The sequence below is a fragment of the Camellia sinensis genome, chromosome 9 (genome assembly GCF_055761805.1).
Source record: "Camellia sinensis isolate YWXY chromosome 9, ASM5576180v1, whole genome shotgun sequence".
Taxonomy (NCBI): domain Eukaryota; kingdom Viridiplantae; phylum Streptophyta; class Magnoliopsida; order Ericales; family Theaceae; genus Camellia; species Camellia sinensis.
In genome coordinates, this window is record NC_138969.1 from 153444269 (window position 1) to 153467500 (window position 23232).

The window sequence follows — 23232 nt, forward strand, 5'->3', positions numbered from 1 at the left end:
TTTATGTGTAATCTAACAGTGAAAAATCTTTCATGATCATTTTCATGATATTTTTTTCATGATACCTAACATTACTCTTTACGCATAAACATGTGAGGAGTACGCACATGTAAATGTTACGTCGGACTTTTGTTAAACTTAGTCTATTAGATTGTTTACACATAAAAACACAATTAATTGTCAAATGAGAAGCTCAATCACTGAAATTAAGAATATCATTCACTTTCAGTGAAAGAAAATTTCCTTCTATGCAGTAAAATGATCAAGGCCTTAAGACAAAAAATATTTATATCTTCATATTTAATTTAATTTTTATTATTTTTATTATTTTAAAATATTTAATTTATTCACTAAATATTAAAATTTGAAATTTAAAATGCCTTACCCTCAACGCCCTAACGTCATTCGCAACAGTGATGTCATATGACTTTATGGAGCAACATAGAGACATCTTCATTGTACCTATTTACTGAAAATTATATTTTTTTTATAGCATATTTGGCCAAAACTGAATCAAGATTGGAAACAATGTACAATATATGCCAATCTGCTATATACAAGTAGAAAATTAATCTTCTAGAGTGTGATTATGTGACTTTTCCAGGATACCTGAAAGAAGATTTTTGAGGGAGGAAAAAAATGGAACAGAAATCCAATCACATCCTCAAATGCAAGAAAACAAGATCAAAAAGACCTGTAGGAGGCTTCTTCAGCATCCAGCAACAAAAACAGGAGCAAACTTCAAATGCATAGGATCTCAGAGAAATGGTTCACTGATTACGAAAGTAAGCTTGGACCATTCTCAACAGCTGTCCGTGTATGTTCATGCCCGTGATGCCTGGTCATTTGCACATCGCGAGAGAAATGGGTCCTTGCTTTTGCATACGGGGCATCTCTTGCTGCACAAAACATACGACAGAAAAAATTAACCAGTAAGTTATGGAAGAGCAACTTGTACGCCCGAATCATGAATGTTTGTGCGGGGGGTGTTGGTGGTGACAATGGTGATTAGGGCTACAAACGAGCCGAATCGAGCTTTTGTAGGGCTCGAGCTCGGCTCGTTTGTTTTATCGAGCTCGATAATCAAGCTCGGTCAACTCGTTAAATATCATTATATATTAAATATGCATCTATAACACATTTTTACATTGTTTTATATATAAATAATATATTTATTCTATTATTTAAATAAAAATATAAATGAGCGAAGAAATCTGATTCAAGCTCATTTATGTACTTAATAAGCCGAGCAAAGCTCACAAACAACTCAATTCATTTGCAGCACTAATGGTGAAAATATGTTGTATTGGTGATTTTCTTATATAACCACCATCACGTTCTCTGCTATTTACATTTCCATAACAAATTCCGAAGGGGTTCACTGCCAAAAACATTTTAACAGTATACCATGTTGTTTCATATCTCTTTGATCTTAGCCTGGATATCTTTACCTGCAATTCTCTGAGCTCGGATAATATTCTGCCGCCTTTTCCACCAACACATTAAGAAGGTCAAAATAAGTAAGAGTGAGACACATGAACCTAATACAATGCCAACTTTTGCACCAGCGGAGAGGTGGGGCCCACATGTTGGTAGTCCAGGAATACCACAAAGGCCTGCATTATCGGTAAAGCTGCATGCATCCACAGTAAGTATCCGATGCAGAACACATCTCATAAATATCCTATTTCCCTAATGTATATATTTATGTGTCAAGTTTTGTATCAAGGCATGAACATACTTGAAGCTCGCCCCATGTAAAAGCCTTCCTCCAAGTGCTGCTGGCACTCTTCCAGAGAGGGAGTTGCTATTGAGATTCCTGCACCGAGATTACATAGATTAGAAAGCCATTTTGTGTATTCTCATTTCATCGTAATCAGACACGAGTAAGATCTTACAGTGTTCGTAATGAAGTCAACTGTCCAAGGCTTTCAGGAATTGATCCATTGAAAGAATTATAGGAGAGGTCCCTGTCATACAGACACTTCAGAAATTATATTAACAGAATAACTGAAAGAAAAAAGAACCACCGTCTGTGGAATGAAAATCCATACGGCTTGAGTCATACGCTTCTCAACAAAGCAATTTATTTTCTTCAATATCATTATTTGTTCCATTACAATCTACCATATCTGACTTCAGAATCAATTTATGATTCCACTATTCTGCAATGCTTCACATTGCACTTTCTAAGAGCAATAAAGTAGGAACTTGAAAATGATTCACACTGTTGTTTCCAAGCCTAATCCAGCCACATAGTTTATAAACTAATCTTGGGTGCAATGGTAAGGCTTCTCCATTGTGACTTGGGCATCATGGGTTCAGGCATGGGAGTAGTATCTTCGCATGCGAGGGTAAGACTGCTTACATCTTACCTTTCCTAGACCCCATAGTGGTGGGAACCTCATGCATTGGGGCTCCCCCTTTTTACTTTATGAACTAATTGTAACATAAGCATCACTCTAATTGACCCTACAAACAACAGAACATCCATATCCTTGCCAGTCTTAATTCTGGATATCTTGGAAATGCATACAAGCTGAGGTATACCAAGCTATGTGGAAAGAGAACTAATTAATATATAAATTTTAATTAATATTCACCTGGGGAACTTATCTTTTGGACATAAATTTTTAAACATTTTTGGCAACTTTTGCACTCTTCTTGAACTGAACAAGTGTTCTTTCTTTATTAGAAAAGTAATTCAAGAAAAAAAGAAAGAAAGAAAGATGATGCTGTATGAATTGCATCAATAAGCAGAATGAGCGAAAAAGAAACAAGAGGGGGACCAACTTATCAGTCCCATCCCATCCACAAGAACAATTGCAACAGAAATTCAAGCCAAGACATGTAACGAGTTTATAACATCTGGTTTCAAGCGATTCTGAAGATTTTGCAGCTGAACTGGTTACATTTTAGATCCAACGAAATATAGGAGAGTCTAACAATTACACTTTATGGTAAAAAAACAATTACACTTGAGATATTGGCAATGGAATAAGACCATCTCCAACGGTTAAGCAAAACCATCACCAAATTTGAATTTGGTGGAAAAAAGCAACTTTTTTGGCTCCAACAGTTTCACCAAACTGATATCAAAATGAGAATCGCCCAAAAATTTCACCAAATTGAGGAGCTGGGCAGATTTCACTAAAACACTGTACGTTTACGTTGGAGGTGGGTCCCACCGGACGACTAGCCGGACGTCCTCCCGGATGACCACCTTAAGCAAAATTTTGTGAAAATTTTACACTAGGAGGCTGACCACCCGATCGACCACCCGGTCGACCACCTCTTTGTTTTCTCAGTTTTTCATTTTTTGCATTGGCCGGTCATCCGCTCGGTCGACCGGTAGTTTAATGAAAAGCTAAATTTCTCCGTTGGAACAGGTGATATCAAATAGAGGAAATCATTTTTTTTTTACTCAGATTGGATGAAAAATCTGATAAACCATTGGAGATGCTTTAAGAGAAATTGTAGCTGATTGAACATGGGTACTACAAAATTTTAAGAGTCATTTTAGTGAAATAGGAAAGTTTGGGGAAAAAGTTCAGCTGAACATGTATTTTGATGAGAGTAGAATGGCCAAAAAAAAAATATATTCATATTCACTTGATTGGTTTGGTTTGGTTAAACCAAGGTATTATTAAATAAAACAAACAACCCACCCCCTAGTTGTTTTGAAACAGAAGAATAAAATTTCAATTATCACTCAATCTGAAATACTACATTATCACACTTTGATTAATGTCAGTGGCATGTTGATAGACTTTTTCCATGTCTTATATCATTTAATAATAACAGAGCAGATACCAAAGGAAAGGAGTCAATAGCGTTTAAGTAGATACCAATAATTTTAATCATACTTACAATATCACTAAACTTGTTATTGTTCCAAGTGAAGATGGAATGGACCCATGAATGCCGTTTCCACTCAAGTTTCTGAAAATGTACAAGTTAAGATGAGAGATAATGAGAACAAGCTATGAAGTTATGTTCAGTCAGTAGTATCTATATCACTTCATCAAGGTCAACAGCAGTTGATGTAGTATTGGGGTGACATAGTGCAAGTACATTTTTTAAATTTTAGTATGACAAACAAAAGCTACTAATATAGCATATCATTGTCATTATCCTTATTACAGAAAAAAGGAATTTCAAAATTTTCCTGTTAGTCATTATATTGTTGGCAATCCGATTGACCAAATGAATCCTGTTAGAATTTCCCATCTTTACCTTCACCTACTCCACTACACACTCCACTTCACCTAACCCACTATCACCTCCACTACACCTACTACCACATTTTCTTCTATATATAGATTGTATAGGAATCTTGTAATCTATCAATCAATATATCAATCAATAATACATACAATTTATTCTCTCTCTATTTCTCTTTATACATTAAATTTTACATGGTATCAGAGCAAGGTTAAGACCTTAGTATTTCTCGCTTCACCGGCGGGCGGCAACCTCGCCTTGGCCGCCCGCCGGACCTCAACCTATTCCGCTTATTTTCTACACATACCTTGACTTCTTCAACATTTTCTTACACCCCTCCTCCGCTATGTCGGCGGCGGCACCCGCATCATCGTCTAGCCTCTATCGCCGTTCACCTCGCCTCTCACATATCCGTGGTTGTACTCTTACTCGTCGTCGTCGTTGGCGTTTCTGGCGCTGCTTTTCTGCTCGTCACTGCTGTTTTTTTCCCGATTTGCTCTCTCTCTCTTAGCCATGGATTTGGGTGTGGGGTGTAGAGCTGTGGCTCTGTTGTTGGTAGCCATGTTTGCTGGCTTGAAGGTTTCAATGGCAGCAGTGTACAAGGTTGGGGACTCCGCTGGTTGAACCATCATTGGGAATATTGATTACAAGGCCTGGGCTGCTTCCAAGACGTTTCATGTTGGAGATGTCATCATTTTCGAATACAATTTTCAATGTCACGTGTTGCAAGTGCCCCACAAAGAATACCAAGCCTGCAGAAGTGTAAGACAGTAACATGCATCTTCACATACAGCTTGGGTAATGTGTAACTATCAAAAGCACAAGCTTCTTGGACATCCCTCTCTCTCATCTTTTCCCACTTTCAAACCCACTTTAATCATATCTCTCCTTTCTCTTAATTTATTTCATCCACGTTCTTTCACCCTTTTCTTTTATTTTAATATATATATATATATTTTATTATAATATATTTTCCCTATCCCTTGTTAGTAAGCATCACCCGTTTTCCATTCTCTTATTATTATTTATTTTATATTCCACCAAAAAAAAAAAAAAAAAAAAAAAAAAAAAAAAAAAAAAACTGCTGTTTTTCTTATCACCCATCCACAAATATTTTTCTCTATTTTCTTTATCCATTATTTTCTTTTATTTTATTTTTCTTATTAAACAAAACAACACCACAAAATAACACCAACAACATTCCACAACCTTGTCATTTTATTCATATCAGGGGATCAACCCCGATCACACTTTTACATAAAAAAAAAAAAAAAAAAAAAAAAAAAAAAAAAAAAAAACCACACAAACAAAAACAAAACTACCACACCCACAGTGGGATTTTTCTTCTCTACTCAGCCGCCGGTCTTTTCTTCTTGCCTCCGTCCTGGGTGGTCCTTGCCGGTGTTGCCTCCGTGCTTCCTAGACCACCAAGCAAGTTGCCTCCTCCCTGTTCCTCCACTGCAGCATATGGCGGCCCTCCAAATCGGAATATCACGGTGGCCTTCCGCTTCAGTTCCTTATTTTCTGCCTTTAGCACACTGATCTCTGCTCGCGCATCGTTATACATGCGTTGGAGCAGAGCCAGCTGGGAATTTAAATGCTGCACCTCATTTGTCCTACTCTGCAGCCGGTTCGACAAATTTGTGACCGCCGTCATGGTTTCCACGCATGACTTCAGAGTATACTGATTAGCCTCAATATCAGTTTGCACCGCCATTTTTTGCTCCACCGACCGCATCGGAAAGTTCAATGGAGCAAAACCAGAGGTGTTTGGTTGAGGTTCACTGGCCACCGCACCAGTTATTTCTCTTGTGGGCTCGTTCAGTTCTGGAAAGAGCGTGAGCAGGTTCTGGGTAGCTGGACGGGAAGAAGAGGCCATGTTTTTGGGTTGCTAAGTGTTTCAGCGAAATAGCAATTTCAGACTGGTAATGTTCGGAAGGGTTGGTGACAGAATGGCAACAAAGTGTTCCACAGTTTCTCTCTCCGCAGAGGCAGAGTTTTTTCAGCGAAGGGTTGGTTTCAGAGGTTTCAGAATGGTATGCCTCAGCCTCAGCCTTCGTCTTGGTTAAATAGCCGAGGCAGCCACGCGTATCGCGCGCCTCTTGCCGCCCGACAAACTGGCACGCCTTTTCATGGCACATCTTTTGACAAAGTGGACACGCTTTTTGATGGCACGCCTTTTGATGAATTGGGCACGCCTTTTGATGGCACGCCTTTTGACAAAATTGGGCACACCTTTTGAGGGTGCAACTTTTTAAGGGTCCGACAAGACTCTGTAAACTGTCCCGACATAGATTCCGGTTAGTTTCTACAAGGGTCCGACAAGACTCTGTAAACTGTCCCGACATAGATTCCGGTTAGTTTCTACAAGGGTCCGACAAGACTCTGTAAACTGTCCCGACATTGATTCCGGTTAGTTTCTACAAGGGTCCAGCAAGACTCCGTAAACTGTCACAACAACTATCACAACATTGTCTGCTACAACGGTCCGACATGACCCCATAAACTGTCTTCTACAACGGTCCGACATGACCCCATAAACTGTCTTCTACATCGGTCTGACACCACCATACAGTGTCTTCTACCACGTTATGACACCCCCATACAGTGTCATCTACAACGTTATGACACCACCATACAGTGTCCTCTACCACGTTATGACACCACCTTTCAGTGTCTTCACCAACGGTCTGACACGACCATACAGTGTCTCCTATCCTTTTTTATTTTTATGTATTTTCTTGTTTTGTTACTCTCTCCAAACTCAAGTTGGTTAGTTTCTCTCCTCCTTGAGTTTGCGGGGGGCTGTTAGAATTTCCCATCTTTACCTTCACCTACTCCACTACACACTCCACTTCACCTAACCCACTATCACCTCCACTACACCTACTACCACATTTTCTTCTATATTCCCATCTTTACCTTCACCTACTCCACTACACACTCCACTTCACCTAACCCACTATCACCTCCACTACACCTACTACCACATTTTCTTCTATATATAGATTGTATAGGAATCTTGTAATCTATCATCTTTACCTTCACCTACTCCACTACACACTCCACTTCACCTAACCCACTATCACCTCCACTACACCTACTACCACATTTTCTTCTATATATAGATTGTATAGGAATCTTGTAATCTATCAATCAATATATCAATCAATAATACATACAATTTATTCTCTCTCTATTTCTCTTTATACATTAAATTTTACAAATCCTAATGTAGTAGTAATTTTTGTTTGAGTTGATGTTCAAGGCATTGTATATGTTGTGTTAGTTTTTAACTTGAGTGCTCTACATCAACAATCGTCTAGCCTCTATCGCCGTTCACCTCGCCTCTCACATATCCGTGGTTGTACTCTTACTCGTCGTCGTCGTTGGCGTTTCTGGCGCTGCTTTTCTGCTCGTCACTGCTGTTTTTTTTCCCGATTTGCTCTCTCTCTCTTAGCCATGGATTTGGGTGTGGGGTGTAGAGTTGTGGCTCTGTTGTTGGTAGCCATGTTTGCTGGCTTGAAGGTTTCAATGGCAGCAGTGTACAAGGTTGGGGACTCCGCTGGTTGAACCATCATTGGGAATATTGATTACAAGGCCTGGGCTGCTTCCAAGACGTTTCATGTTGGAGATGTCATCATTTTCGAATACAATTTTCAATGTCACGTGTTGCAAGTGCCCCACAAAGAATACCAAGCCTGCAGAAGTGTAAGACAGTAACATGCATCTTCACATACAGCTTGGGTAATGTGTAACTATCAAAAGCACAAGCTTCTTGGACATCCCTCTCTCTCTCTCTCCATGGACCCAACATCATCATCATGCACCCACTCTATCTCCCTCTCTCTCATCTTTTCCCACTTTCAAACCCACTTTAATCATATCTCTCCTTTCTCTTAATTTATTTCATCCACGTTCTTTCACCCATTTCTTTTATTTTAATATATATATATATATATATATATTTTATTATAATATATTTTCCCTATCCCTTGTTAGTAAGCATCACCCGTTTTCCATTCTCTTATTATTATTTATTTTATATTCCACCAAAAAAAAAAAAAAATCACACTGCTGTTTTTCTTATCACCCATCCACAAATATTTTTCTCTATTTTCTTTATCCATTATTTTCTTTTATTTTATTTTTCTTATTAAACAAAACAACACCACAAAATAACACCAACAACATTCCACAACCTTGTCATTTTATTCATATCAGGGGATCAACCCCGATCACACTTTTACATCAAAAAAAAAAAAAAAAAAAACCCACACAAACAAAAACAAAACTACCACACCCACAGTGGGATTTTTCTTCTCTACTCAGCCATCGGTCTTTTCTTCTTGCCTCCGTCCTGGGTGGTCCTTGCCGGTGTTGCCTCCGTGCTTCCTAGACCACCAAGCAAGTTGCCTCCTCCCTGCTCCTCCACTACAGCATACGGTGGACCTCCAAATAGGAACATCACGGTGGCCTTCCGCTTCAGCTCCTTATTTTCCGCCTTTAACACACTTAACTCTGCTCGCGCATCCTTATACATGCATTGGAGCAGAGTCAGTTGGGCGTTTAACTGCTGCACCTCATTTGTCCTACTCTGCAGCCGATTCGACAAATTTGTAACCGCAGTCATGGTTTCCACACATGACTTCAATGTATACTGATTGGCCTCCACATCCGACTGCACTGCCATTCTTTGCTCCACCGACCGCATCGGAAAGTTCAACGGAGCAAAACCAGAGGTGTTTGGTTGAGGTTCACGGGCCTCCGTACCAGTTATCTCTCTTGTTGACTCGTTGAGGTCGGGAAAGAGAGTGAGTAGACCACGGGATGAAGAGGCCATATTCTGGGTAGCTGAACGGGAAGAAGAGGCCATGTTTTTTGGGTTGCTGAGTGTTTCAGCGAAATAGCAATTTCAGACTGATAATGTTCGGAAGGGGAGTGTTTCAAGATTTGCAGCTCTTAGAGGCAATCTCTCAGAAAAACGAATATCTCTCTCAGAAAATGAAGAGTTTTTCAGAAGTTTTTTCCCAGGTTTTTTTGTCTTCGCTTCTGCCTCAAGCACAGCCACCGCATTGGTTTATATCGACACTGACGACGCGGCCGACACGCCACTCTGTCGCTCACGTGCCTCGCCGCGTCTCCGGCTCACCTTTTGATGGCTCGACGCTTTCTGTCGGGCACGACTTTTGATGAAGTGGGCGCGCCTTTTGAGGGCGCAACTTTTGATGGCACGTCTTTTTATGGATTGGGCACGCATTTTGATGGCACGTCTTTTTATGGATTGGGCACGCCTTTTGATGGCACGCCTTTTGAAAGATTAGGCACACCTTTTGAGGGTGCGACTTTTTAGGGGTCCGACAAGACTCTGTAAACTGTCCCGACATTGATTCCGGTTAGCTCCTTCATGGGTCCGACAAGACTCTGTAAACTGTCTCGACATTGATTCCGGTTAGCTCCTTTATGGGTCCGACAAGACTCTGTAAACTGTCCCGACATTAATTCCGGTTAGCTCCTTTATGGGTCCGACAAGACTCTGTAAACTGTCCCGACATTGATTCCGGTTAGCTCCTTTATGGGTCCGACAAGACTCTGTAAACTGTCCCGACATTGATTCCGGTTAGTTTCTACAAGGGTCCAGCAAGACTCTGTAAACTGTCACAACAACTGTCACAACATTGTCTGCTACAACGGTCCGACATGACCCCATAAACTGTCTTCTACATCGGTCTGATACCACCATACAGTGTCCTCTACAACGTTATGACACCCCCATACAGTGTCCTCTACAACGTTATGACACCCCCATACCGTGTCCTCTACAACGTTATGACACCACCATCCAGTGTCTTCACCAATGGTCTGACACGACCATACAGTGTCACCTATCCTCTTTTATTTTTATGTATTTTCTTGTTTTGTAACTCTCTCCAAACTCAAGTTGGTTAGTTCCTATCCCCCTTGAGTTTGCGGGGGGCTGTTAAAACCTATCACCTACTTCACCCATTTAAACCTACTCTACTAAACCTAACCCACTACACCACTACCACCTCACCTACTCCACTAAACCTAACCCACTACACCACTACCACCTCCACTTCACCTACTCCTTACCTACTACACACTCACCCTCTTCTATATATAAGAATCATGAATCATTGTAATATATCAATAAACATCAATCAATAATACATAAATTTTTACAGAAAGACATCTCTCAAGAAAACCAACACCACAGATGCTACGTAAAATCATCCAAGTTTAATCATGTTTGTCATCATTGTGGTGCTTTTGGTCACATTAAGTCTTTTAGTTGCAAATTGAATAAGGTTCCTAGAGCACACATTCACCATCAACCTACGAATAAAGTTGAGAATGAATTCTAATAAATACTTACATGCTCTGCATATGATGCAGTAGTGATGTTTCATTTGGCAAGAACCCACTCAAACCTTGGTTGTCGAGACCCCTGGACATGCAGAGCATAAGTAGTTAGTCAAAACCATGCAAACAAAGTAATGGAAAATGCACTAATATTTTAATATATCAAGCCTCAGATGAACCATTATACAGTCATCAACCTACCAGGAGATACATACATGTCAGAAAATGATATTTGACAAGACAACAATATATATATTTATCAATAGAGAATGGTTTAATTACTAGCAAATTAAAATGACTTTAATTTGTCAACAAGTATTGTAGGAAGTTTTCCATTCAAGCATACAATAAAGTACTTTTAATAAAAACAAAGTTGGTCTGCAAAACGTGCTAGAATTTGGGTTGAGCAGCACGAACAACAAAAAATGGGCAAACAAAAACTAGAAAAAAAAATAATAATAATGATTACAGAACATAGTAAAAGCAATTGCATGGCTCATAAATATTGGATTTTCATGCCATGAGAAAAGACAACCAAAGTTGCAAACAGTCATTACCAGGGTAGGACATATTTACTCACAAAAGGATAAACTCAAAAAACCAAAGCAGGACCAAAAACAATGCACCAAAACTTTAAATGGAATCTACAAATGTTCTGCGACATTCTTTTATAAGAGGCATTGAGCAGACTCACAAAACAAGATCTATGCCAAATTCTTCCAGCCGCTACATTTAGAAGAGAAGAACTCCCACGATAGCGCCCTACAGGAAAATCTAAGAATGAACCATTCATAAGAGTGTATGCAAATCTGACAGACAATCATGGGAGCACAATTTTAAAATTCAACTCAGACACCAAGTGGCCTGGCAGCAAAACTGACACCCACATGATCAGAAATTGTCTTAAATCTTGACAAGGAGAGGAGTAATAGGGTTCACATTTCGTTGAGAAGTGGTGGCCTCTTGTCTCTTCTTACAACTAAAGTGGGACTAAAAATCTGTCTTCTTTCCCCTATTTAGGTCCATATGACACTAATTAATTCTGTTATTTGCACCCGAATGGAACATATTGAACAAGGTTGTTTACCACATTTACTTTGAAATCCACTGTCCCACATCAAAATTTTGTCAGAACCTTATACTGCTAATATATTGCCTAGATAAAACAAGCAAACACAGGTTTGGGTGGCAAGCTGCATGCACTATAATAGAGGATCTATTTTACATGGACACAATAGACATTGGAGTTATATATATTCCCCAAGTCAAAGAACACAGGCACATCAGGAAACATGTAAATTTTTTATTATTTTTCTTTCATTTCTTAGGGTAAAAATGTGTGTTTATGTAAATATAGAGACTCCAGCATGGAAACTTTAGTCAACATAAGCAACCATGTAATAAATGAACATATTACAAAAGTTGTGTATAGTTACAATGAAAATTTGAACAGTGATCACATACTTTTTTGGTGCATGTATGACTCGACATCACACAGATGTTCCAAACCCCAACTATACAGTGTCATGTCTGGCATGGGTACTTCACATGTACAAAAGAGTCCATGTGGCATACTACGTAAGCATCTTCGCGGGCTGGATAAGGAAGGTCTGGCAATATCCCAATGCAATCCACTACCCAACTGGGGTTAAGAGCTTTTATCCCAAATCACCCCTTGCCTAACTTTGGAAATCCCTTCCTCATCCTTATAAGGAGGATTTACCCCTAGCAAGAAGAGCCCTCTTAAGAGTTGACAACTCAATATGTGTTGCTCGTTTCATCAGGACAAGAAGGCACACCTCTCAGAAACTTCTATTCAATAAAGACAGTTACAGACAACTTACAAGAAAACGAAAGGCAAATAATGTAGGAGTCAAAGAAGCACACTGAATAAGAAAAACAAAAATGAGAAAGTTTCTTTTGTACATTAGTTACAGTTCAGCACAAAAAAAATAATAATAATAATTAATAATAAAGAAAGAAAAAGAAAAAACTCCCTTTATTGCTAAATGCTGACAAGGATGCTAAGTCAAATTAGTGTAGAGTCTGTAGACACATGAAAGTGTATTAGAAATGAATTAAGAAAAGGGGAAAAAAATGTCATTCCCTAGTTTTGGTCGCCGATTGTTGAGGACATTTACGGCTATTGGTAAGTTAGAGGGCATCCCAATCGGAGACATGAGAGGTGACCAAATTGAGATGGTGTTCACATGTAAAAACACCAAGGACTTCAATGATAAGCAGACCCAATGAAAGAAATGGAATCACACATACAATAGCAAGGTTGAAAAGGGCATTGGTAGAGATTGGAACTAGCAAGAGAAGATGTAATTTTATATGTGTAAAGGAAGTATAAATTGGAGAGGATCCTAAAAAATCTCCAAAATTTGGAGAATCCAAAGTACCCAAGCTCAATTATGATGATATTATGAAAGTCTATAGGAACTGATTGTACTCTTATTAAGTCTTGCATTTGCAATGGCAAAGAAGTTCTAGTCTATTCTCCAAAATGTTCACAGTACTCTAGTATTCAACTCAAAAGCTATGGTGATATTTAAAGCTACACTCCTGTATGCATAAAACCAACATGCCATACAATGAAAGTGTGCTCTTCTTTTTTTCTTTTTCTTTTTTCACTCATTGATCTACAAGAATCTTTGTTTTCAACAATTGCATCTTTTTGTTTGACTATATATATTACTAGTAATACTATTGACATGATATTTTATGAAATATATAGTTTAAGGTCCTAAACACAATAGTTCAATGGATTTACTCCATAAACCTTGTGCATGTTCAAAGCTGCAAGAAACCATATGCAACAGCCCAAGTGGTGATTATTGTAGAACCATGGTTATCAGAATCCCCATCCAGATCTCTAGTTGGGCCAAACAATCCGGATCACACTAGGATCTTAAATTTAGTAGGATCTTAAGGTGACTATGATCCTAGTCATAAAATCATGTAGAATCCCGATTCTACGACCCCGATCCTACCAAAAAAAAATTCTTATTATTTATTTCTTACATATGTATGTATATGTGTATATCTATATAAGAAATTTGACTATAAATTCTTTCTACAAACATTTCTTCTAATTTATGATAACATAAAAGATGCATTATATCAAATTAATCATTTTTCTTTAATGATTTTACAATTATTTAACATACTTTATCATTAAAGATAATTTATCATTTTATTTTACATTAAAAGTAGAATCTTACGATATTTGATCTGATTCTACGATCCAATCCACAAGTCTCTCCCAACGAGCCTACCTAGGATCCCAATTTTAACAACCTTGTGTAGAGCTTGATACATGTTAGAATAGTTCTTTTAGTTATTTTTGTTCTCTTGTTAATATTTACTTAAGTTGAGGGTACGATGGTCATATTGCTACTTTAGGTTTTTTATATATATTTGAGTGATGTACAGTTGAGGGAATTAATTGGTTTTTAATATATACAAAGTTCTCTCTTCTTCTTCTTCTTCCTCCTAACTTTCAACCCTAATTTCTCCATTTTACATTCTCACTTGGTATCAGAGCCATCTCTTCTTCATTAGAAAGGGTTCTACAGATTCTAAAGATCGATCTGAGGTGACCGAGACGTGCTGATGTCATCAGCCGTACGATGACGTCAGCATGACATCAGCAGTGTACGGACGGGTCCTTCACCCCTAGACTCGAAATTGCCTCCTGAGATTTATGGTGATTTTTGTGGAATTTTTTGATCATCCCTGATGTGAGTTTTCGATTTTTGAAACTATTTCGTGTTTTTGGGACTGTTTTTTTGAATCTGCCTTTGGGACTATTTTTTCTGGTTTTTCTTGCTGGGCTCACTTCCCTAGGAGCTGAAAATCACCCCTCTAAGGGTCCTTGATCTTAATTTGTTGTTTTACTCCTGTGGGGTTGATATTCTGTTCAATTTGTGGCTGTTTCTGGAGCCGAAAATCACTTGTGGCTGTTTCTGGAGACGAAAATCACCCCTCTAAGGGCTGACACCCTTCTAGCAAGGGATATTTGTCCTCTCTTTATTGATTGCTACTGTTGAGTTGATGTGTTGGTCTCATTTGGGTCCAAACTTGGTTGTTGAGCTAGTTCTGTGTTTATAGTGGTGATTGTGGGTATTGACTGTTTGCAAGTCTGGTTGATCATTATGGTTGAGATTGAGGCTAAGGCTATAACTATGGGTAAAGATGACGATATGCCTAAATCTATCACTACAAAGAAATTGAATGGTGCTAATTATTTGGCTTGGGCCCATGCTGTCAAGATTTTCTTACGAGGTAAGAAGAAGTCCCGCTATCTTAGTGAACTCCCTCCTTCTACTGATGATAAGGATTATGATGACTGGTGTTGTGAGGATTCTTGTGTGATGGGTTGGATTTGGCATAGTCTGGAACCACAGGTTGCTACTACCGTGGAATTTTGTGATACCTCTAAGGCCATTTGGGACTCCCTTGCTGAGTCTTTTTCAACTCAAAGTAATGTCTCTCGAGTCTACGAGTTATATGAACAGATTTTTGCTATGCGTCAATCTGGCCGGTCTCTTCCTGATTATTATAGTAGTCTCAAGACTTTGTGGGATCAGTTACTGCAGCATCGACCTTTCACAACTGATGTGACCACCCAGAAACAACATTGGGAGGAGTTTATGATGGCTTCTTTACTTTCTGGCTTAGATCATGAGTTGCGAGGGTTCAAAGATCAGATTCTTGCCAGTGACACTCTACCTTCGGCTGCCAATGCCTATTCTAGGCTGTTACGCTCTTCATTGGGACAAGCACAATCCACTGTTGGGTCTTCTTTATCATCTTCTGCATTGGTTTCCAGTAGTAGTGATCATGGGTCTACTCGCGGGGGTTTGAATAGTTCTTTTGGTTCCCGGAGCTCTTCTTCTGGTTTCCGGGGCTCTCGTGGAGGTGGTTCTCGTAGTGGTGGCTCACGTGGTGGTTTCCGTGGTGGCAGTAGTAGTGGACCTGGTTCTCGTACACGTGGTGATCGCAAGTGTACTCATTGTGGTTCCCAAGGTCATACTGAACCTTGGTGTTGGCAAAAGCATGGCAAACTTGATCATGTCCATCAGGTTATGGATGTCCCCTCCTCACAGTCTTCCTTGTTGTCCACTGGCTCGGATGCTTCTCCTGTTACTTCGCATGAGACACTCACTACTCAAATTAGTGAGCTTACTGCCCTTGTCCAGTCTCTCCGGCCTAGTCTACCTTCTTCCTCTACTACCATGGCTAGTTCAGGTAATATTGCATGTGTGGCTAAGTCCTCTCAGCCTTGGCTCCTAGACTCTGGTGCTAGTTCTCATGTCTCTGGTAATTCCTCTCTTTTTGATACTCTTAGACCTGTTGATCATACCATTATACTTGCTGATGGATCTTCTCGGCCTGTCTGTGGTCAAGGTCCTCTTCATCCCACTCCATCCATGTCCTTACCTTCTGGTCTTTATGTTCCTAAATTTCCATTTAATTTGCTTTCTGTTAGCCAATTGACTCAAGCTCTCCATTGTTCAATAACCTTTTCTCCTACTTCATGTGTTTTGCAGGACCTCCAGACCAAGAGGATGATTGGTTCGGGGCATGAGAAGGATGGCTTATACTTTTTGGACGCTGAGACGTCTCCTCCTTCATCTGCTGTGTTGAGTGCTAGTGTATCTCCTCTTCAGTGGCATTTTCGCTTGGGTCATCCCTCCTTGGCCAAGCTCAAGTTAGCTGTTCCGGGTTTGAGTCATGTTTCTCAGATTGAGTGTGAATTTGGGAAGCATCATCGTAGTTCTTTTCCTCGTCGTAGTGTTAGTCGTGTGTCTGAGTCTTTTGCTCTTGTCCATACAGATATTTGGGGTCCTTCTAGAACTCCTACTGTTAATGGGTTCTTTTATTTTGTTATTTTTTTGGATGATTACTCTCGGATGACTTGGTTGTTTTTAATGAAACAAAGATCTGATTTGCCTTCCATCATCTCTAAGTTTTATAATGAAATCTTTACTCAATTTGGCAAATGTATTAAGATATTTCGGTCTGATAATGCCTTAGAATATGTGCAATCTATTGTAACTACCTTTTGTGATGCTCATGGTATTATTCATCAAACTAGTTGTCCTCATACATCCCCACAAAATGGTGTTGCAGAACGGAAACACCGCCATTTGCTAGATGTTGCTCGCACCCTGATGTTTAATATGCATGTCCCCAAACAGTTTTGGGGCGATGCTGTTCTCACTGCTTGTTTGCTTATCAATCGCATGCCCTCTAGTGTTGTACACACATCTCCTTATTCTCTGCTATATCCCACCACATCTCCTTTTCCCTTGCCTCCTCGCATTTTCGGGTGTGTGGCCTTTGTCCATGTTCTTGACCCTGGGTTGGATAAGTTATCTCCTCGTGCACGCAAGTGTGTGTTCTTAGGTTATTCTCGCACTCAAAAAGGGTACCGGTGTTATCAACTTGAGTCTCGTCGCTACTTTGTCAGTGCTGATGTAACGTTTTTTTAGTCTACTCCGTTTTTTTCTTCCTCTGGGCAACAGTTATCTACTGATCTTCTCTCTTCTCGTGAGGGGGAGCCAGCCTCTCTCGCTCCTACTCTTCCCTCTTATGCTCCTTCCACATCCACTCCTCTATCCTCTCTCTCTCCTCTCACTTCTACCCCTCCTTTGCAGGTTTATCAACGGTCTCAAGCTCGTCGCATTGTGTCTTATGGCCCGGCCAGTTCATCTCCTTCGTCTGAGGCCCCTGTTCCACCTGCTGCTCTACCATCTGATGACCTTCCTATTGCCCTCCGCAAAGGTAAACGCACTTGCACTCAACATCCTATTGCTCATTTCGTTTCTTATGATCGCCTCTCTCCTAGTCTTCACTCTTTTGCTTGTAGCTTGTCGAGTATTTCCATTCCTCGCACCTATCTTGAGGCTATGTCCATCTCTAGTTGGAAGTTTGCCATGGATGAGGAAATGCATGCTCTTCATCCAAATCAGACCTGGGACCTTACCCCTCTGCCCTCTGGCAAATCTATTGTGGGTTGTCGTTGGATTTATACTGTTAAGTATCTTCCTGATGGAACTGTTGAGCGCCTTAAGGCTCGCCTGGTAGCTAAAGGCTACACCCAAACCTATGGTGTTGATTACTTGGAGACTTTTTCTCCTGTGGCCCGTCTTAACTCTGTTCGGATTCTTCTCTCTGTTGCAGTTAATCAGTCTTGGCCTTTATATCAACTGGATATCAAGAATGCTTTTCTCCATGGTGATCTCCACGAGGAGGTCTATATGGATCAGCCCCCTGGCTATGTTGTTCCCGGCCAAGAGCATCTTGTTTGTCGATTGAGGAAGGCCTTGTATGGTCTTAAGCAATCCCCTCGTGCCTGGTTTGATCGCTTCAGTGCTGTTGTGATTGCCTATGGCTTTCACCGTTCCACTTTTGATCACTCTGTTTTTGTTCGCCACTCGTTTACTGGAAGTATTGTTCTTATTGTCTATGTGGATGACATCATCATTTCAGGGAGTGACTCCAATGGTATTGCTGCTTTGAAGCAGTATTTGGGACAACAATTTCACACCAAAGACTTGGGCCATCTTCGGTATTTTCTTGGGATTGAAGTTGCCCGTTCTTCTCAGGGCTTGTTTCTTTCTCAACGGAAGTATGTTCTTGATCTTCTTACTGAGACTGGTCTCTTAGGCACTCGCCCCAGTGATACTCCCATGGATTCTAGTGTCAAGCTTGCTGGTGACACTGGCGACTTCTTTCCTGATATTGGTCGTTATCGTCGGTTGGTTGGCAAGTTAATATATCTCACTGTCACTCGTCCAGATATTACCTATGCTGTGGGTGTGGTCAGTCAGTTTATGCATGCTCCCCGCCAATCCCATTTTGTGGCTGTATGTCGTATCTTGCAATAAGCGTGCTCCAGGTCGGGGGTTGCTCTATCGCCCCTCTTCCTCCTTGTCTGTCGCTGGCTTCAGTGATGCTGATTGGGCTGGTAATACGACTGACTGCCGTTCCACCTCAGGCTATTGTACTTTTGTTGGTGGTAATCTTGTCACTTGGCGTAGCAAGAAACAGACCGTCGTTGCTCGTTCTAGTGCCGAGGCTGAATATCGCGCCATGGCTCATACTGCTTCTGAGATGCTCTGGGTTCAGTCTCTTCTCCAAGATTTTGGCTTTTCTGTTTCCACTCCTATGCGCATGTTTTGTGACAATCAGGCTGCTATCTTCATTGCCAATAACCTTGTGTTTCATGAACGCACCAAACATATCGAAGTTGATTGCCATTTTATTCGTGATCTCTTACTCCGCAAGCAACTGGTGACTCCTTATGTTCGTTCTGAGGATCAATTGGGTGATATTCTCACCAAACCTTTGGCTCGGCCTTCATTTCTTCGTTTGTCTGCCAAGCTGGGCATGTTCGATCTCTATGCTCCAGCTTGAGGGGGAGTGTTAGAATAGTTCTTTTAGTTATTTTTGTTCTCTTGTTAATATTTACTTAAGTTGAAGGTATGATAGTCATATTGCTACTTTAGGTTTTTTATATATATTTGAGTAATGTACAGTTGAGGGAATTAATTGGTTTTTAATATATACAAAGTTCTCTCTTCTTCTTCTTCTTCCTCCTAACTTTCAACCCTAATTTCTCCATTTTACATTCTCACTATACATATTGTTGTGCCCCTTTTCTAACATCTTAGAAGAGGTCTTGCGTTCAAGTCTTTCTAGTTGCATTTGTTTTCCCATTTGCTTTTTGTTTGTCTACATGTTTGGAAGTTTGCATCTCCACATGCAAAACGAGGTTGCATGTGAGGGAGGGTGTTGCAGAACTTCCATATGCATTGTTGGACCCCTGTCCCAACAACTTTAGTTTTGGGGACAGCCGGTGATCTAACAGTGATTAGGGCAGTGATATTTTTTCATTCACTACTAGGTTGCCATTTAGACTGACATCTATGGTTGCCATTGGATCCTTCAACTACTTCTAAGCTAACATGGTATATTCAGCATTGTGTCTTGTCCTGAGAATCAATTTTCAACAGTACATTATTTGGTAGTCAAAATAGGAATGGTAGGGGTGCAACTCGAGTGGGTTCAATCAGGCAGAGAGGTTGTCTAAGCCCAATCTATGTTTTGCTAAGAGTTGCTTAGGCCCGTCTAAGCCTGAATTGCAACTCGAGGTTATCTAACCTAGCCTGACCCAAGCTATGCCCGAATCTCCCAAATTGCATATAAATTTGAGGGTTTTTTTTTTAGGTTGATTAATTTTTTAAAATTAGATTCTATTAACATTTTTGGGGTAAAATCATTAATAATAACGTCAAAACAAAACATTTATATGATGTTAGAAAGATGGAGAAGAGAAAGATAAGAATTAAAGAACTAATGTGCCAACGTGGTAGTCTTTGCAATTTCTAACTAAAAAACAATGCCTAAATAATACACATCAATGTGTGTTTGGGAGGGAAAAGATTGGGTACACACCTAACTTTTGACATAGTGCACAAAGTAGTTACTCGGAGACTTGAACCCATAACCTCAATTTCCAACTGAAAAAAGAAAAAGGTAAGTTTTGTTTTGTTTTACTTGTGTATATATAATATGTAGTGAATATTTTTATTTTTTGATATATGTAGTGAATATGATTTGACAATCTAAATTATTTTTACGTCATCTAATTGCTAATAATTTATATGTATATTTAATATTTTTATAAATTTATATATACAATTTGGGCTACTGGTTGCTCAGCATGTTTCGTCTTTGCCCAAGCCCACCCAAATTTAATTTGGGCTTCTGAGCTCAGCTTGTTTCATCTCTACCCAAGCCCTCACCTTATTCAAAAATATGTTGCCCAAGCCCTCAAAAATTTCAAGCTGGACTCGAGTTGAGCCCACCCATGTTGCACCCCTAGGAGTGGGGATAGATGTAAGTTTAAATTACAACAAGATACCACAAATCCCTTTACACTTAGCTAAACTATGATAGAATATATGATTATAATATATGCAAACTTACAAATTACTATGACAAAACAAAAGTTGACAGCCAAAAGAGGCCTACTAATGTTTCTATTAGCTTGAAGCAGGCAATATTAATGATGAAGGGAGCGGACTGAAAATGATATTGCTAAATAAATTCTAAAACAGAAAGGGAAAAGCCCAAGACAAGTCACACACGCACAAAAAAAAACTATTTGTAAAATAGATAAGACTTTCCACGTGGCCTATACAAGGTGCTAAGGATAAGACTTTTCTCAATGGGATAGAGTAAAGTGGAAAAGCAAGTAGCCTAAAATGATTGGGGATATAGGCTCTGTCAAAGTTAAGTCTAATTGTATAGTTAATCATAGTTTTAATAAATGAAACAATTTCCACCCATCCATAGAGGAGCCTTTAAATCGTATGAAACTATAATTTTGGTTTTATACAGAATAATTATCAAGCCAACCAATAATAAAATCATACAACTGAGAAAGGAAAGCCAATTACAGAAAAATAGATTACTATATCCATTCACTGATAGCATTCAGAAACTTGAATGCAGTGGCATCAGAGTGTTTGCAGCAGAGAACTAATGCAAAAGCAAAAGATTAGTCCTAAGTTCATGGTTTTTTTTTTTCCTCGAGAAAAATTTAGTAACTAGCAGCGTGAACACATAACAAGATGACATATAGATGGCAGTAATGATCACAAAAGGAATGAAAATAATGTGATATGAAGCATAAGATTAAGAACGAACAGTCCGTCAATAACCCATTTGCCGCTAGTTACGTCAAATTGACAATTTGCTCCACTCCATGGATGTTGTTGCGGTACGCATGGATCACCATTCCACCCAAAACGAGGGGGGAGCCCCAGTGAGCTCTTCAATATTTGCAAAGCCCTAACTAGAATAAAAGAAGTCATCATTTTGATAAAAGCTAATAAAGCATTCCAATAACTAACAACATGGGCCACAGATGGAAAGTAAATAAGAAGCAAAGAATCTCCGATGCCAATTCTCGGCAAACACATTAATGAAGTTCATTAGAAGCAAGGAATAAAATCCAATGCCAATTCTTGGCCAACACATGAAAGGTCACAAAAACATTTATAATTTTGGTAAGTAACCACAAACTGAAGCAAACAAATGAATTTGATATGGTAACAAGATCAACCATGTGACGACCCCAACATGCATATCATTAGAAGGAATATGTGTGTTATGTGCTTAATTTGTATCTATCTGTCCGAATTATGGAATATCTGTTAGAATACCTATTTCAACGCAGAAATTGAAGGTCTAAATGAATTCAGAAACCGAAATTGTCAAGTTTAATAGGCTAATTTGAATATTTAGAACCTTTTGGGAAGTTTAATTATAATTTGATTTAGATTAAAATTAATTAGAAGGAATCAACTAGAATTAAGTGGGATTAATTAGCCTTAAGCTTAATTAACTTAAGCTAATCCTAGCTATATATATAATATAAGAGAGGAGAATTGAGTTCATTTCTATATCTTTGAGCTGAAACTTTAGAGAGAAAGAGAGAGCAACTCTAGAGAGGAAGAGAAGAAGAATTGTGAAGAGAAGAAGAGGAATTGAAGAAATTTGCGAAGTAGAACACTAAATTCAAGCTTTAGTGCTGGAAATTTGTGTTAATGCATATAATATGATAGTGGTGTTGGTGGTAGATAGTGACATGTATAGAATATGATAGTGGTGTTGGTGGTAGATAGTGGCATGTATAGAATATGATAGTGGTGTTGGTGGTAGATAGTGGCATGTATATAATATGATAGTGGTAGATAGTGGTAATATATAATATGTAAGTGGCATATAATGGGTTATAATGATGTTTGTAATATCTCCTATATAAGGAGTGTCATTTGGTCTTGTAAAATAAGAAGTTTTGAATATAACAGAAATATATTCCTTCTTCCTCATATTTTCGGAGTTCTTCTTCCTCATATTTTCTAAGTTGGTATCAGAGCAACAAAAAACGCAGCAGCCCTAAAATCGTCATAGCCATGTCGGAAGTCACGTCCGAAACCACTTCAACCCCTGCCGCTGCCATTCCGGTGAAAACGTCCAACTCTCACTCTGTCCAAATCACCACCATCCGCCTAAATGGTGATAATTTTCTCCGGTGGTCACAATCTGTCCGGATGTATATCCGTGGGCAAGGAAAGATCGGTTACATCATTGGTGACAAAAAGGCTCCTGCTGTTAATGATCCGCTGTTCGACAGTTGGGACGCTGAAAACTCCATGGTTATGACATGGTTGGTCAATTCTATGGAGGAGGATATAAGCTCTAATTACATGTGCTATCCTACTGCACAAGAATTGTGGGATAATGTTAGTCAGATGTATTCTGACCTAGGAAATCAATCTCAAGTTTTCGAATTAACTTTGAAGTTGGGAGAGATTCGTCAAGGAGATGATTCCGTCACCAAATATTTCAATTCGTTGAAAAGGTTGTGGCAGGATCTTGACATCTTCAACACATACGAATGGAAATCGGTTGACGACTGCAACCACCACAAGAAAACTGTGGAAGACAGCCGTATTTACAAGTTTCTTGCCGGCCTCAACATTGAGTTCGATGAAGTGCGAGGAAGAATTATTGGCAGACCTCCTCTCCCATCCATTG

General features: G+C 39.4%; 2 protein-coding genes across 3 annotated transcripts in view; one reads left to right on the forward strand and one right to left on the reverse strand.

The window, feature by feature from the left end:
* Positions 1–465: 465 nt before the first annotated feature.
* RLP4 (receptor like protein 4) overlaps positions 466–23232 on the reverse strand; it is a 34268-nt gene continuing 11501 nt past the window's right edge. The window contains exons 3-10 of one of the 2 annotated variants that reach the window (XR_003634493.2): positions 21337–21484; positions 10622–10693; positions 3871–3942; positions 1899–1970; positions 1742–1819; positions 1452–1633; positions 695–899; positions 466–609 (exon numbers count right to left, since the gene is read on the reverse strand). Coding sequence is in view for 1 of the 2 variants with exons in the window: in XM_028218982.2 (XP_028074783.2) it covers positions 778–899; positions 1452–1633; positions 1742–1819; positions 1899–1970; positions 3871–3942; positions 10622–10693; positions 21337–21484 (746 nt within the window). In the remaining variant the exon portion in view is untranslated. Of the gene's footprint in view, positions 900–1451; positions 1634–1741; positions 1820–1898; positions 1971–3870; positions 3943–10621; positions 10694–21336; positions 21485–23232 lie in introns of both variants that reach the window. The other variant, XM_028218982.2, reaches the window with a different exon arrangement.
* On the forward strand, positions 13229–16354 carry LOC145798806 (uncharacterized). The gene is made up of 2 exons (XM_082887817.1): positions 13229–15936; positions 16167–16354. Exons 1-2 carry the CDS (start codon positions 14769–14771, stop codon positions 16202–16204), a joined length of 1206 nt encoding a protein of 401 aa, XP_082743943.1. The 5' UTR covers positions 13229–14768; the 3' UTR covers positions 16205–16354.